Source organism: Microtus pennsylvanicus, chromosome 4 (assembly GCF_037038515.1).
Source record: "Microtus pennsylvanicus isolate mMicPen1 chromosome 4, mMicPen1.hap1, whole genome shotgun sequence".
Classification (NCBI taxonomy): domain Eukaryota; kingdom Metazoa; phylum Chordata; class Mammalia; order Rodentia; family Cricetidae; genus Microtus; species Microtus pennsylvanicus.
In genome coordinates this window covers 36,659,507-36,676,121 of record NC_134582.1, presented here as the reverse complement: position 1 = coordinate 36,676,121, position 16,615 = coordinate 36,659,507, and the positions used below count along the sequence as shown (strand labels likewise).

The 16,615-nt window shown below is 41.8% G+C and overlaps 1 protein-coding gene across 3 annotated transcripts in view; it reads left to right on the top strand.

Moving 5' to 3' along the window:
- Positions 1-16,615, top strand: part of Commd10 (COMM domain containing 10) — a 125,563-nt gene that overhangs the window by 19,969 nt on the left and 88,979 nt on the right. For all 3 annotated transcript variants that reach the window (XM_075968699.1, XM_075968697.1, XM_075968698.1), the window contains one exon: positions 13,790-13,900. In XM_075968699.1, the coding sequence (XP_075824814.1) occupies positions 13,790-13,900 (111 nt within the window). The remainder of the gene's footprint in view (positions 1-13,789; positions 13,901-16,615) is intronic.

Genomic DNA, 16,615 nt, shown 5'->3' with positions numbered 1-16,615 from the left:
CTAGCAGGGACGAATCTTCCTGGTCAGTACCAATTTTATTTTTCCATGTCCTGTGATCAATGAATGTGCTGTCTTAAGCAATAGGGTCTTAGTGTCAAGTTTTTATGGGAAGTCAAGAGCAGTGACAATGGCCTGTATTCTTTCTGCAGTGTTCTGACCAACAACTTGAGGGGAGGTAACCTACACCTGGCCCTGGGCTTTTTATTGGCAGCCTATGGCTTCTGGGATGAGCATCATCCTGGGTGTGGGGTAACTTCAGTTACCTAACAAGTCCTTTTATGCATGTATGTTTCTGTTTCTCTTGAATGGGGTCACTGATCACCGTAAGGCGAAACCCTGATGCTTTCTGTTAGAGATTTAACCACCCCACACTACAACGATTAGGAAAAGCCAGAAACATGTACGTTTCTTTACTAAATGGTTCCCTTCTAACAGTCAGAGTCCTTTTATTTTCTTTAAGAAAAATTCTCCTTGGTTTCTTCCTGCTGCTACTCATTTTTCTTTGCCTTAAAACTGTCATAGAAAAATATCATGTCTGATGTTTATAACTCTTGTCTTTAAGAATCTTAATGTAACAAGAACTATTTCTCCGTCTCAGGACACCAATAATGACTGTTTTAAACTTGCTTTATTCTGCTTCCTTTCTGCTACAAGTCCATGAATGGCTTCTGTGTTGCTTCTGATAGAATTCAGTTCTTAGAGTTGCGAATGTGACCCGTGGTGCCCCCTCAGCCCACTGTCTGCCTTGTTGACCTTCACTGCCGAATATCTCCCACCTGGCTCACCCTGAGTCCCTCTGATCTCTTCGCCTCAGAGGCTCTTCTCCTGGATGTCCATATGGCTGGCTCCTTTACCGTCTTCAGATCTGTGTTTAAAGGTGACATTTATCTTAGACCGTCCTAATTGGCAGAGGCTGCTGTTGATGCTTATCTCATTTTAGACATGGTGCTTTACTTGTATATTTTTAAGTTGCTGGCTTCTGTCCTATAATAGTAACTCCACAGGACAGAACCGTTTGTCGCTTGGTCATTGCTGTTGCTTCACTGTCACCTTTGGGAGACCGCAGATTGTCCAGACATAGTTGTTAAATGACCAATGTCCTTGACTCACACAAATTGTGCTAGTTTGAAGTTCAGTTTGTTTGCTTTTCTTATAAAGAGGGATATTTCCACTTATTGGTTAGAAAAGAACAGTTTAGGGAAGAGATGTGAACTGTATTTTTTGTTACCTAATGTTTTTTCACTTTTTTTTGTTGTACTTTAAGTTTTTTTTTTTATGTGTTTGTGGTTCGTTTATGTTATGGCCCTCGCGTCGTCTTAGAATCCTAGATTCCAGACATTTAAATTTCTGCCTTTAAAAGGGAGCTTTAGCTTGGGAATTCTACTAGGGAACAAAGAGTGATGGATTTAGCTGTTGATACAGCAGTCAATTTAAAGCGTTTTAATCTAAGAGACCCTTAATCAGTCTTATTCAAAACAGAAGTGTGTTCTCTCCTAAGTAATTGGCTGAGACCAGAACCATTAACAAATTGAATAAAGATTTTGCTAATGCCAAAGGACTGTACTGTTAGCAAGATTACCCCAATTACATCATCATGCTCCAAGATGTGCACTTGCTCAATACAGCTGATGGAGTGTTTTCAGTGTTGCCAAGCTTGAGATCATTAGTTGAATGACATTTCTCTGTCCTCAAACTTGTGCTGTTCATACATTTTTGACAGGGGGCAGTAGCAATTTGAAAGTCATTGATGTGTCTTATCAACATCTTAAATTTGAATTTGGAGAGAAGTCTCATGGTAGATTTTTTTTATAAGTTTGTAGGTCAAGAAGTATAAGATTTTTTTGTTACCCTGAAAGTGAGACCATGCTGACTCTTGCATCTAAACTTGAATGTATGGTTAGGGCATATCCTTAAGTGTGGGTATAGTTAGGGCTGATCCCTAAGTGTGGGTATAGTTAGGGCATATCCCTAAGTGAGGGTATAATTAGCGCATATCCCCCAAGTTGTGATATTTATAAAATAAACATTTCTATCTCTCAAGGCTTGATGATTTGGTAACATGGAAAGCACAGAGTACTGAAAGTAGATCACTCGTTTGGTCCCTTTATTTTTGGACTTTTGCAGAAGGCAGCGTGTTCCGTCTGTCCTCTAAGGACTGTCAATAGGTTGTCCTCCCAGAGACTTGCACTGTATGCTCTGTAGATGTAGTCACTTAGGGAGACCACCCTGAGTTCAAGGGCAGCTTGGCCTGCATTAGTCAGTTCTAGACAAATCTGGGAACCATATAGCAAGACTTTTTTTAAATAAATAAATAAACAAATAAACAAGAAAGAGGCTTTTAAGAATGACCGGAGTTCCGGAGCATTGTGAGTTTTCTCTTTCAAATGACCTGCATTTTCACAAGATGGAGCCTTCTATGAGTGTCCTGGTATAAAATGCCAGGTTACTCTTCCCTGACACTAGTCTCTGTAACTACTGCAAATACTCGAGACCTTTCTTCACCAAGCTTCTCATTCACCTCACTCAGATTTTCAGGACAGGTCAGGATGCAGCTAGGTTCTTTGCTAGAATATCACACAAATGCCCTAACACAGACCCCAATGGAGTCCTCATAGGCCAGGCCTTCATTGTATACATTCTTGTCTTCCAAGTTCCCAGAAGAATGGCCCCTTGAGATTTTTAGTCCAGAGTTCTCTTGTTTCTGCTGCTCCATACATACATCCAAGAGCTGTCTGTTCTCCCGTCGCCACTTCCCGTCTTGTGATCTTGTGGGTCTCTACCTTTCCTTTCGCTGTAGCAGTGCTGGGATTACTGATGGGTACCACCATACTGGGCTTTTTACCTAGGCTCCTAACATTGAACTCACATCTTCAGGCTTGTATAGTCTCAGATTGTTTTCTTGTCTAAGTCGCTTAACATTAAACTCTTGTCTGACATTTCTAACCTGACCTTGTTTTTATTCTATTTCTGTCACTCAGTACCATGCAGTATTGCTTATCTATTAATCATCAATGGATCTTTATGCACTTGAATGTTCGCCTTAGGGAGTAGGTATTTCTGTTTTGTTGTTGTTGTTGTTGTTTTGCTTTGCTTTAGTATTATTAAGCTGCAAGCTTGCAGTGGTACCTAGAGCATAGTGTGTCATTACAGAAGGCTTGTTGAATCTGTTCTTAGAGCAGTTACGATGCTGAGATAACGGCTGAGTTGCAGCAATGGGGAATGATTTGGAGCCGTGTCGTGTCCGCTGGGGAGTATCTGCACATCTGTGTATCTGTATCCTACGTAACTGTGTCTCTGAACAGGGTTGTTTCTTACAGCTGTGACCAGGTTAAGGGGATCTCTGCGCTGTTAGGCATGTTCAGGGAATCTGTCATAGGCCTGTGGTTTTCAACCAATTTTACTTTACAGTGGCTTGGTTTCATTGTCTCTGGAGTGAATGTCAGCTTTATAATGTGTGCTCAGGTTTTTTGTTTTGTTTGTTTGTTTGTTTTCTCTCTGTGTGTCTCCATGTCTTTCTCGGTGTCCTTCTCTCTGTTAACCCCCTCTCCGTTCACCTAGTGGATAGAGTCCACCTCCATCACATCCCATCTTTTCCCCGAAGGTGGAAGGAGGTGGCGCTGACACTGTGAGTTTATTCGCACAGATGGCTGCTGACTTATTTACTGACATTTGTTTTCCATATGCTTGCCATCAGTCCTGCTACAGTTCTCACAGGGTGCAGAATGCAGAATCCCGTTACCAGCCGACTCGTTGGCATTTTGAAATGTGACCTCCTGTGCTTCGTGGCGTTCAGGCATGCGTGTTGAGAGCATCACCAGCTTTTCTGCTGCAGCTCTGGCCGATTCATCATTTCCACTGCTATTTAAAAGCGGATAGAAAGCTAAGGTGAAAGTGCAGTTTGACAGATATTTTCATAAGTATCAATACTGTTTACTTAGAGGGAGGAATCGTTACTGTCCCGACAAAACCAGGTTTCCCCTCAAATTGTAAGGCTTGTCGCTTAAGATTCATAAATGTCATTGTTAGCTTCTCCTGTCAATTTGACATAAACCTGGTGTCACCTTAAAAGAGGAACCTCAACCAAAGAACCGTCTCCATTGGATTGGCCTATGTGAAGCACAATTAATAAAAACTCAGAGAGAGAAATTAGAGATCACCTGAAATCCAAAAAGCAAAACAACCAGGCACTGACTCTTACCCCCACCTCAGTCCGAAATGGCGATCCAGCCTCTGGGAATCTCAGAATGAGACTGTGTTTGAGAGCTGTTTGCTCCCATTTTATAATCCCCATCTAGGGCTGGAATTAAAGGCATGCACCACTCGGTTTCTATGGCAACTACTGTGGCTACTGGGATTAAAGTTACCACTGCCTGGTCTGTAAGGCTGACCAATGGGACTGTTTTACTCTCTGATCTTCAGGCAGGCTTTATTTGTTAAAATACAAATGATATGCCACCACACCTATGACCATGTCTGTGGGGGCATTTTCTTAATTGCTAATAGATGTAGGCGGCCCAGCTCACTGTGGATGATGCTGTCCCTGGGCAGGGAGTCCTGAGCTGTAAGAAGACAGCCGAGCAAGTCAGAGGGAGCAGGCCAAGAAGCAGTGTTCTTCCACGCTTTCTGCTTCAAGTTCTTGCCTTGATTTCTTCCTTGGTTTCCCCTAAGGATGACCATAGCCTGTAAGATGAAATAAATCCTTCCTCCCACAAGTTGCTTTTGGTCATGGTGTTTGTTGCAGCAACAGAAACCTAACTGAAACAGTAATATTTAAGAAAAAAACATATAAAATGCTAGACAGTACAGATTTGTCTAATGCCATAGTATGTTTTTGTTGTTGTTTAGTTGGTTTTTAGTTCTGAGGGAAATGAGGATAAAACTTAATTCCTTTGTTTATCTAGTTTTTTTATATATACTCTTGTAATTAGGAACCTATTATATGCAAAGCAGGGAATGGCTTGTTTTCCTTGAATTACTTGATAATGTAATGATCATTTCCTACATTATTCTGACATCAGCTTTGTTCAGACTTGCGACCAGAGTCTTTGCTTACGATTTCATAAGTTGAACTCTGTCCCCCTATAAAACTGTCCCCCTCAGTCAGCAGTTTACAGCTTTGCCTATTTGACAAATGACTCTACTGAGTGGATTGTAAGGACCTTCCCCAAATTTCTTCCCTCTTCTCCCCGACCCCTTGCAGAAGCTGACATGTAACCGTCTCTGCAGCAGCATTGCGCTCCGGTGTGGGCAGCGCTCCAGGGAAACGTACCCTTAAATCCTGGGCTCACCCGTTCTCCTTCAGCACACTTGTGTTTCCTGGGGAAATGGTCTCCGTACTTTCCCTCGGTGTGCTGTGAAGACTAGGCACTGCTTTTTCGTCTAAATAGAAGGTGTGACTCTGACCCGTGTCGGATTTTGCACAAATGCACGTTGTCGAGGACTTATCAATACGGCCTTGTGTAGCTTGAGAAATCAATCTTCCCCAAAGTCATTTCTTTCTTGATCACGAGGCTGTGTAATGAGAAAGCTTCGAAACCATAACCCTGCAAAGCAGCTCATACATCTAATTGAAAAACAGAAGTCCTTCTCTGTGTGGGAAAGATCCAGGCAGTGTTTTTTACCGTGTGCTTTCTGGACACAGACTGTGGAAAAGCCTTGGGCGAGTACAGCAGCTGTGAGGAGGGGACTTGACTAACTAATCAAATACGTAAGAACAGTGTAGTTACGAGCGTAGGAAGTGTTCCATACAATAGCGATATATTTCTATGTTCTTCATTTTCCTCTTCTTGGTATGCTCCCTTGAGGCACTAGTCAGGTTTGGGACATGAGTGTAGATTTACTGGCAGGGTGTAAGAGCTATCAGAGATTCCAGTTTCCCCACTGGTAACACCTTCCCCAATCACAGCGAGGGCAGTGGCATTCAACCAGTCAGGATACAGCGTGCCTCTGTCACACGTCTCTCTTGTGTTGTGGTTTTGAGGAAACTGAGGTCACAATGTTCTTGTTTTCTTGGAGTTTCTCCCCGTGCCCATTTTGTGCACCCCAGACAACCGCAGATCTGTTGTCCTCCCGTGCTTTCTTGTTATTTCCCGCATGGCATGTGAGCGGGTTTGTGCAGTAACCTCCAGGGCTGACTCCTGGCTTATACTAGCTGTTGGGAGATTTGTCTCCGTGGCCCTTGGCATGGCATTTCTTCTTAATTGCCATGTTATGGGTAGTTTAAACATTCACTTCTTGAAAGATATCTTAGCTATTTCCAGTTTGGAATTATTACAGAGGAACATTTGTGTGTGGCTTCTTGTGTGAACTCAAGGTTTTATCATGTGATTATTAAATCATGTGATAGCTGGTTATGCAGTGGCTGCATTGTTTTGCACTCCTCCAGCAGTGTATGGAGAGCTACATTTCCTGTATAGCTGGCCGTACTTGTATCGACACATTTATTTGGGCTGCTCTAGAAGGCCTGTGGTGAAGTCTCACATTGTCCCAAACGGTGGTGGTCGGCATTCTTCCTGTGCTTATTTCCCCTCTCTTCTCGCCTGACCTGAGATATCTCTTTATGTACAGTGCATATTTTTTTTTAAAAAATCTACTATTTTTATATCATTTCCACTTCTCCCTCTCCCTTTTCTACTCCAGACCCCCCCCCCCACATTCATGATCTCATTTTTAAGTATTATTGCTAGACACACACACACACACACACACAAACACAAAACCTACTGAGTCTGTTTAGTGTTGCTAATATGTGTATGTATCTTAAGACCGCCCACCTGGGATTTGATAGCCTATCAGGGGGATCATCCCTGGAGAAAACGGATTTTTCCTCTCAGCAACTGTTTAAACCGTTTATTGCCTGTAGCTCTTTGCCTGGGGGTGGGGGCTGTGGTGTTTAGTTACTTGTCTTCTGTATGCTCTCACATTTGAGTGTCTGGTGCTGTCGGTAGGCTGTGGAACCTTTAGGAGTTGGAGCCTTGCTGGAGAAAGCACATCACTGGGGCCAGGCTTGCCTGCCTTCGGGTTCACTCTCCACTCCGTGTTTTCAGTTGAAGATGTGATCTCTCAGCTTCTTGTGCCTGTTTGACTCCCTCCAGAACTGTAAGCCAAGATAAACTTCCATCCTTAAGTCTTGTTTGGTCAGTGTTGTAGCAACCGAAAGAAAGCAACACAGCGTCTTGTAAAACTCATCCCCTCCATGTCACGTCAGCTCGTGTGGTTGTTATGTGGGTCTTCTTTAGAGAGCCGTATTGTTAAAACCTCATGGGCACAGCATCCCCATCTTCCCCATGATTAGAGGACGCTCTCTCACAGCTGGCCTCCTGGTCCTCTGGTTCTTACGGTCTTTCTGCTCCCTCCTCTGTGATGTTCCCTGAGCTGTAGGTGTGCAGATTACATCGTAGGTGCACCAGCTGGGGCTGGGGCTTCATTGTCACTTTGTGCAGTTTGGCCAGTTGTGGATCAATGCAACACTCCTCTGTGGGGAAAAAAATAAAACAAACAAAAAAAAATCCCTCTTTGATGATTGCTGAGGGCCACATTTTAAGTTGTGCCCTATGGTCTGGGTGCTTCTCATTTATCTAAGGTACCAATCCTTTGTCAGACGTGTGGTCTGCACATGCTCACCCCTGCTGTATAGTGTAACTTGTGTTTTAATGGGGTCATCTGCGGAGCAAGCACTTTGATTTTGTTGAAGATTGATTTTCCATTTTTTCCCTGTAGGTTCTGCTTTTATTTCAAATATATTTTTTTTTTGTCTTGGGCATTATTTAAAAGCATGTGGTTAACTTCCAGATATTGGCGTTTTTTTTTAATGTTCTTCCAGTTACTGATTTTTAATTGATACCCCTATGAACACTCTATATGTATCAAAAGTAGTGTATACATTGGTGGCAAATATCACATAGTGATATTTAAAAACAGTCATAAAACTTGAAAGGGAGCATTAATTCATTTAGAATATTGATTAAAATATTTTTTATCTAATAAAAATATTTTATTAATAACAGAAATAAATCTTAAGATTCTTGTCCATAGAATTTAGAATGTGTCAAATCAATTCTGGCTTTAAATAAGAAATATCTGAAACAAATTGATAGAACATACTTGAAAATAAACAGCTGTGTGGGTTTTCTTTTAAGAACAAAAGAAGCAGGTCTATAAAGAAGAGAAATAACTTATATGCTAGGAATGAGCGTTGCACTCACAGGCTGAAGGAGCAAGACGGGGAATGGCTAACTGTGTGGTATGGGACTCAGAGAATGTTGCCACAGTGGCAGCAAGGGAAGTCAAGCTGTGAAAAGCTACCTTCAGAACTGAGTCACGGAATTAAATTCATAGGAAGGGACAAAATTCCCACCTACAATCTTTTCTAAAAGAAAACAGAAATGTATTACTGTTTTGAATAAATGGGAAGGACCTGCTCTGAAATCAGCTAGACAGGTCGAAGGGAGTTAAAGTCTGTAAGTTCTTAGAAAGGCTGAGAGGAGACTCAAGGGAGCTATGGTAAGATAATTGACAGTGATCTTGACCTGAACGGGAGGACTGGAGAGTAGTCTCTAGTATCTATGTTATAGGGTCATCTATTTTATAGTATCTATTTTTAATATCTTCTTTGGCAGATGTGTTGCCCATACTTTTACACATATCTCATTGTCAGTAGTGGGGAGGTGAGAAGAGGGGGCCTTTGGGCTTTAAATATAGGTCTGATTGGTTGAAAACTACGTCAGTAAATGCTGAGCCTGCCCACACAGACCAGGAAAATGCCCTCTTCCTTAGTGGCCTGAAGACGTTATACCTGCACTCCTAGAACGTGTATGTGCTCTTTGCTGCCTCCTCTGACGATGTCATGTGATTTGCCCCAGACGTGCCTAAAGGACCACACTGGGTGTCTTAAGTCTTTGTGGCACTATCTTTGCTCAGTGTCTTCTGAAAAGCTCCACACTTGTCAGTCCAGGTCAGGTGTCCCTCATCTAAAATGCTTGCGACTACAGGTGTTCCAGACTTTATGACCTTCAGATTTGGGGCTATTTCCTACACTTTACCAGTGGAGCATGCACAGTGTGAAATGTGTCATTTGAAAGGCCCCAAATTCCAAGCACTTGTGTGGCTCGTTATGATTGAAAAATTTTGAACCATTTTTGGTGTTTGGATTTCTGAATCAGGAATGTCCAAACTATGTACCTTTTCCTTTTTCAAGCATTTTCTCTTTTGTTCTATTACTAGTATTGAAGAAAATAATGAGTATTTCTTTAAAATCTGGGCCCAGGAAAATCGTAATTCCTGCCTTTTATCTTCATCTTTCCCTCATTGAGAAAAGGATCAGGAGACCCAGACAGCCTCTGAGCCAGCACGAAGGTTGTGCTCTCCTGTGTGATTGCTCCCTATTACTACGGGTTTTCTTTTTAGTAAATGACCTTGAAGTACATCGTTTGGCTTGAAGTGTGCATTGTCTGATATTAATATAGCCCATGCAGCCTTATTTTGCATGCTAGCTGTGTGGTATGCTTTTCTCCCATCCAAAAAATTAATACTGTTATAAAATGTATCTGGTAACTAATTTGTTTACCAGAGAAGGAAGAGGGAGAGAAAGAAGAAAGACAGAGGAAAGGAGCGGCGAGGGAGGGAGAGAGAGAGAGAGAACTGTAGAGGCCAGAATCTGATACTTGGTGATCAGGTGTCTTCCGTTATCGCTCCGTACCTCCTGTTTTGGGATAAGGTCTTTTACTGAGTCCATAGCTCACTGGTTGACTGGCCTGCTGGCCAGTGAGCTCCAGGGCTCTGCCTGTCTCTGCTCATGGCCTGTGTTTTACACGGGTGTCAGGGATCTAACTGCCATGCTTACCTGGCAGGTGCCATCTCTCCAGACGTGGTTATTAGTTTTTGGCTTTATAGGGTTAATATTATAGCCAGTTTTGTTAATTTGAACCACATTCAGATTTGTGTTTTGTAGAGTAATTATAAATTAATATTTCATTGAACTTTCTACATCGACATAGGAGAGAGAAGAAAGTCATTTATCAACTAATTAGTAACATTTCCAAGTAAGGAGCAATGTATGTAGGAGGGATGAGTTTCAAACACATTTAAAAATATTATTGGTTTATTCTCCAAGTGTTTACCATTATTTTGCTGGCATTTAAACCCATGACATGAAGATACAAAGACCCTGTGTGGGATAGGTTTTTGTCGACTCGATACAAACTAGAGTCAAATGGGAAAAGGGAACCTCAATTGAGAAACTGCCTCCATCAGATTGACCTGTAGGCAAATCTTTGAGCCATTTTCTTGATTAATGATTTATATGGTGATTACTCCTGGACTGGTGCTCCTAGGTTGTATGAGAAAGCAGACTGAACAAGTCACGAGGAGCAAAGCAGTAAGGAGCACACTCCTCCATGGCCTCTGCTTTAGTTCCTGCCTCCAGTATCCTACCTCGACTTCTTGCCCTGACGTCCCTAGATGATGGACCGGGAACTGTAATGCAGCTGAAATAAACCCTTTCCTCCCCGAGTTGTTTGTGGTCTTAGTGTCTTCACCACAGCACAGGAAGCAAGCTAATACCGACCCTGAGTTTTAAACTAGAATATAAGTACTACAGCAAAATTCCTGAGCCTTTTAATGAACAACTGCAGACTGTACACAGGACAGAGCTTTGTTTTGAGCAGAGGTAATAAAACTTGGCTAATATAAGGCAGAATTCTACACTAAATTTTGTTATGTTCCTTGTAATTAAAATATTGATGACAGCTATATTGGCTTCTCGTTATGGGTCTCAGAGGACTAATTAGTGTACCATAAGACTCTTACCTAGTCAGAGAGAAACAGCTCTTGCTCATATTTGTATCGCCAATGCTTGTTTCAGACCTTGCAAATAACATCTTCCAAGCAACATAAGGAGTTCTGTCTTTTGGTTTTTCTTTTTAGACATTTGTGTTTTTGATATCTACATACAATTTATTTTGTAGGATAGTCTAGTTTTATGTGATCTAGTTATGGCCGTGAATTTATTATTAGTCTATTATAAAAGTGATCTTGTAGCCATCACAATACATAAACTTTAGGTTCTTGATAACCATTTTCTAGTTTGGGGTCGTGTTAATTTTGACCTCTTGGGTTAAATGGAGAAAGCTTTCCCCCATGAATTTTCCCCCTCTGTAACATGGAAGCAATGGGAGTGGATACTTTGACATTTTCGTTGCTAGCTGTGCACTACTCAGATACACTTTCTGTTTTTGAGACAGGATCTTTAGCCCAGCCTAGTGTCAAACTCTCATTGAGTATTTGAAGATGTCTTGAACCTTTGGGCCTCCTGCTTTTACCCCTGGGTACTGAGATTCCAGGAATGTGCTCCCACACTGGGTTAAGGACTTGCTGGGGAACCCAGGGCCTTGTGCTGCTAAGGCAATTACTCTTCCTACTGAATCACTTCACATCCCTAACTCATTCTCTGTTTCTGTGTAATGTCACCGATGACTCTCACTTAAGTCAGTCCCTCTTCTGCACTAGCAAAAGAAGATATTCACCCAAAACTCGTTTAAGAAAGAGATTTATTTGGGAAGGAGGAGTCCAGGAGAGTGCCTGCCTCTGCCAGAGTGGGAGGGGACAACCAGCAACTGAACTGGCAGGGGACTTAAATGGGGCTTCTTAGGGTCATTGTTTCCCAAGGAGATTTTTTGCTCAGGGATTCATTAGTTTTTCTGCTCAGGGATTCGTTAGTTTACCTGCTCATGGGCAGAATTGGCTCTGGTTTCAGGGGCCAGGACGTATCTCTTTCACTGGCTCTGATTCTAGGCTCAAAGTGTGTTTCTTGATAAAATTTGAGTACCAGACTTAGAACTTTTTTTTTTTTAGTTTTGTAGCATAGTTAATGAGTCTTTGAAGAAGGAAAATGGGATCTTGAGATTAAAATAAAGGTAGGGATTCAGTTGGCGACAATCTGTGGCGGTTTGTAAAGAGATGGGTCATGTCGACAATCTGTGGCGGTTTGTAAAGAGATGGGTCATGGCTGTCTGCACTGAAGACTACATAAGGGACACAGAAAAGCTAGGTGACTAAAATGGCTTGTATTTATAATGCTTTAAAACGTCACAAACACTATAACGCACATTTTCTGTTTTGCTACCCATTAAGGAGGTGGATAAGCAGATGGTTCAGGTAGATTGAGGAAATCAAGATCTTAAGACCCTGTCTTAGCCAGGGCTGAGGGAGCAATGGCTTACATGTGAACCAAAGCAGGATATACAAGCTCAGTGCTCTGTCTGGTTCTTTCACACCAGTGGTAGGCAGCACCCAGCTATGCGTTAAGCTCTGGCATGGATGGGGTCAGGTCAAAAATGCTCACAGGTTCACATGAGTACCTGGAAGTGCTTTTCCTGAGGACCCGGTGTGTTGACGTTTTTTTGGAGGTCTGTTCTGGAGACTGATGGAAACAGAGAAGGGCTCATATTAGACACCGTGGTAGAGACTCATCCAGTTAATGTTAGCGATCAGCATGTTAAGGATCCTGGACACCTTTAAATGGAGTTCACTCTCTATACCTCTGAAGGACCCGGGAGAAGCAAAAGTGAGTCTCTGTTTTCTCTTTTTGCTCTCTCCCACGTTGGTGGTACTTTCATTGCTCTCTTTCCAGCTTGGCTTTGCGTCACTGCTGTGTCTGTTCAGTGGTCTTTCAAGTCAAGTAATTAGTATTCCGGTCCCATAAGCACTGTGAGGCTGATTTTCAGGCCCCTTGGAGCAAAGGTGGCTTAACTGAATCCTCTCGAAGGCTGTGTTGTCAGAGACCTGACACCACTGCACTTCGCAAGGCTTGGAACCTGAAATCTTTTAGGGAACTGAATCTAAAACCACGTGGCCACACTGTCTCATAAAGCTGTTTCTGCTGTGTGATGTTCCAAAGGGAACTTAAAGTGCCGTAGTTCTCCTCTCCTAATTCTGTCTTTCCCGATAAACTCGTTCTCTGTTTTTAAATTCAAAGGAAGTGATTAGCTTCTACCATAATTGGGAACCATAGTAAGATAATGGACGTTGGAAAGTGTAAGGACCTCTCTGGTACCACAGGCTAGCTGGTACATCAGCAGTTTCTTGCCTGGCTCTGTTTACTGACTGTGCCTCATGGTGTGAACCTCCTGTCTGGGTGTTTAAGTTTCCTTCTAAATAGAAAGGAGGAACGGAAGGCAGGTGGGACAAGGGAAAGAAAGCCTTGTTTGTGCTCCATCCACACAGAGTGTTTAAAGATAGTAGGAAGTCAGTAAAGGATTTTCACCAAAATATGTTATTTACTAGTTGAAATTTGTATGTTTTTAAATGCACATTTAAAAAATGATATCTTAAAATGACAGTAGGTTTTAAAAACCATCTGGATGTGGTGCCACATGTTAGTAATTACAGTACTTGGGAGGCAGGGCAGGAAGATCAGGAGTTGAAGGGCTCCATAATGCCTATATGTATACTTCTGCACTACATAATGGGCTTGAGAAATATCCTGTGTTCACTCCTGCCCCTCCCAAACAACCCACCGTTGACTCTTTATATATACATGATTGCTTAGCATTCTTATTTTTTAGAATAGTCTGTTTAGAGACCCCTTTACTGTTGGATTTGACAGGCATGACGAGGCTGATCTACTGTGTCTAGAGGGAGAGTTTACCGAGATCTCAGGTTAAAGGAGCCTGAAATTGACTTCCCATTAAGCCTAGGCTATTTGTGTTGATTCCTACAGAGTAGAAACGTGCTTAAAGTTGACTGTGTTCTTCTGTGCCATCTGAACCCACTCCTCCCTTGTCTTTTGTAGCTTGAGACGGTGGGATGGCAGCTCAACCTGCAAATGGCTCACTCGACCCAAGCAAAACTGCAGTCTCCTCAGGCCATGCTACAACTGGGAGTGAGCCAGGAGGACTCCAAGGTGAGAAACTGTGCCCTGGTGAAATGTTTGGTAGGTCCTTTCCTCATTGATAGAGGAGTCTGGCTTTAAAAACGTAAGTGTAAATCAGCTACAACAGCTTAGCTTGCAATGTGCTTCTCTTATAGACCATTTTATAATGTCTTTTCATTTGTGTGACATAAAAATTTAATGGAGTCGTTATGAAATTACTGGTTTTGGTGCCCCCCTCTCTCTGTGTGTGTATGTATGTTTTAAACTGTAAGCTGTGTGCATAAAGAGAGAAGGACATTTGCTGTTGTCCAGCCAGTGCCTGGGATGGTTGGATAATCTGAATTACATTTTGGGAATAGTATGTTTTTGTGTTTCGGTCCTAACTCTCGCAAGATAGATTTTTGCATTAGCTTACATCAGAGGGCACCTCCTCCTTTAGTATCAACTTTACAACAAACTGAACATCATTATCAAAGGTGAAAGAAGTGTCATGAAAGGTTCCCTACTGTGGCATGAAGAGAAATATGTTTCAGATATAATGAGAACTACCTATTATGTTTTATATTGTAATTACCCTTTTAAGAAAGAAAAGGAGAGTAACCCCCACACACAATAGATGAGACTTTGTGTTATTTTGAGATGTTTGAATGGAGCTGGGCATAGGGTGCTGTGGGCATCTGAGGATGCAAAGGTTATAGTGACTGATGTGTTCTTCCTGTAGCTATCTTTATAATGGGATAGAATGCACTTTGATAGCCTGCTCACAATTAGGTATTATATCATAGGCATTTGTGTCTTTTTAAAGAACTGGACCAGTAGCTAGCCCAGGATATATAACCAGAAAATATTAATATGATTTAAGTCATATATAATGTATTAGTTTCATACAATGTTCCAAAATAATTTCCTTTCAATCATTTCACTGGAAAATGATACAAACTTAACCTTAGTAATGACATAATTGTGTCATGGTACCTAATCTTTGTAAGACTTTATTTCCTGTAGCATGTATGTGTATCTTATAGTGTTTGATGCAATAGGGTTTGTATCTGTGAGGATTGCATGTCTGCTGTGTATAAAGTACTTACTCCAATGTGGTAAATTATCAGTACTGGCTGTTATCATCATCACCATCATCAGTACAATGTAGGGAGCTAAAATCAATCAGTCAGTCAGTCAATCAGTCAATCCATTTGCTTCAGGCCAAAGCTCTTGCTAAATTGATTTGCTAATGTAGTTACTGTCATTTACTTTTCTCTTTCTGTCATCTTTCTCTCTCTCTTTTTTTCTCGATATACTTTTAATATTTATGCTTACTGGGAATTCAAGAGCAAAAGAACAGCCTAGGAAGTCCCTTTCCCTTCTGTAAACCAAGGAAGGTGTTTCTTTAGGTTTGGCGGAGTGGTTTGGAAGGCATTGGAGTAGACTGGGGCTCACCATGGCATGTTTAAGTAGCCCTGTGCTGTCTCTGTTTGATCTCTTAGTGACTACTGTATATTAACTCCAGGTAGCTACAGAGCTACAGCACTATATGAGCTAAGAGATATTATTTTCAGCAAATATTAGATACTTTCGGCACCAAGGATTTCATAGTGCTTCTCTTTGAGGTGCCCAAGGCCTCCCCGCTCCATTACATACGGCTATAAAGTCATGCCTCTGTGTCTGTGTCCATTTCATTGTGAGGGGTGCGAATGAAGCAATAACACTTCAGCAAGACAGTCTTTTTTAAAATTCATATTGCCTAGAAAGCCAATACAGATGTGAAACTAGATAATTTGTGATATGGGTTCAAGTATATTTACATTTTCCACGTGTTTCTCTTTAGAAATTTTGATTGCACCTTATTACATATGAGCATTGGTTAGCCTTGTAGTGTGCAAAGCTAGCTCCACTGTCTTTCACAGGAGAAGAGCAAGGAGAGCATCACCCACTGTGAGGGCTGAGAGCTCTTTATCCTGTGTGCAGATTGAGTCATTTCTTATCTTGCCCCCTCCTATGGCACCATGTGGACTTGACCCAGCTAATGTTTCCTAGACAGTAGACACACAATGAAATGTAAAACCACTGTCAACCTGGGCAGGAGCATGCTGGGTCCAAGCGATTCTGGCCTCAAGGAACAGTTGACAGCTGCATCGCCTGCTCAGCTAACTGCTGGGTTCTGCCTTGAGTTGGATTTTTTTGTTTACATTTTCCTGTTATCATGATTTTATCCTTTTATTTCTGCTTCATGTGGCAACTGTTGGATGTTTCTGTTATTAAAGACCACAGACTGTATTGTTCTTCCTTCCTTCCTCTCTCTCTCTCTCTCTCTCTCTCTCTCTCTCTCTCTCTCTCTATCTCTATCTCTATCTCTATCTCTATCTCTATCTCTTTCTCAGTTTCCTATGTTCTGAGATGGGAATTTAGGAATTTTTGATAGGCCAAAGTGAAAGAGCAAGGACATGGAACAGGTTGTGAAAACCGTAGCGAAGGAGGAGCTGCTGTTGAATATTAGGAGTTGGGATTACCTAGGTTATAATGGAAAGAGCTGCACAGCACAAAATTATCGTCTTGTAAAATCATTCATGTAAAATAGTAAGCTGTAAGTGGAAATTCTTTTAAATATGTATTTAATAGCATAGTTACCCTGAAAATATACGTGTATTGAGATCCCGAGAGGATGAGAGACTAGCTGGACAGTGTTCACCCAGTGCGGTTTACCCAAGAGTCTAGTCTCTAAGGAGCAGGTTTTCCTGGTGTCAGCTT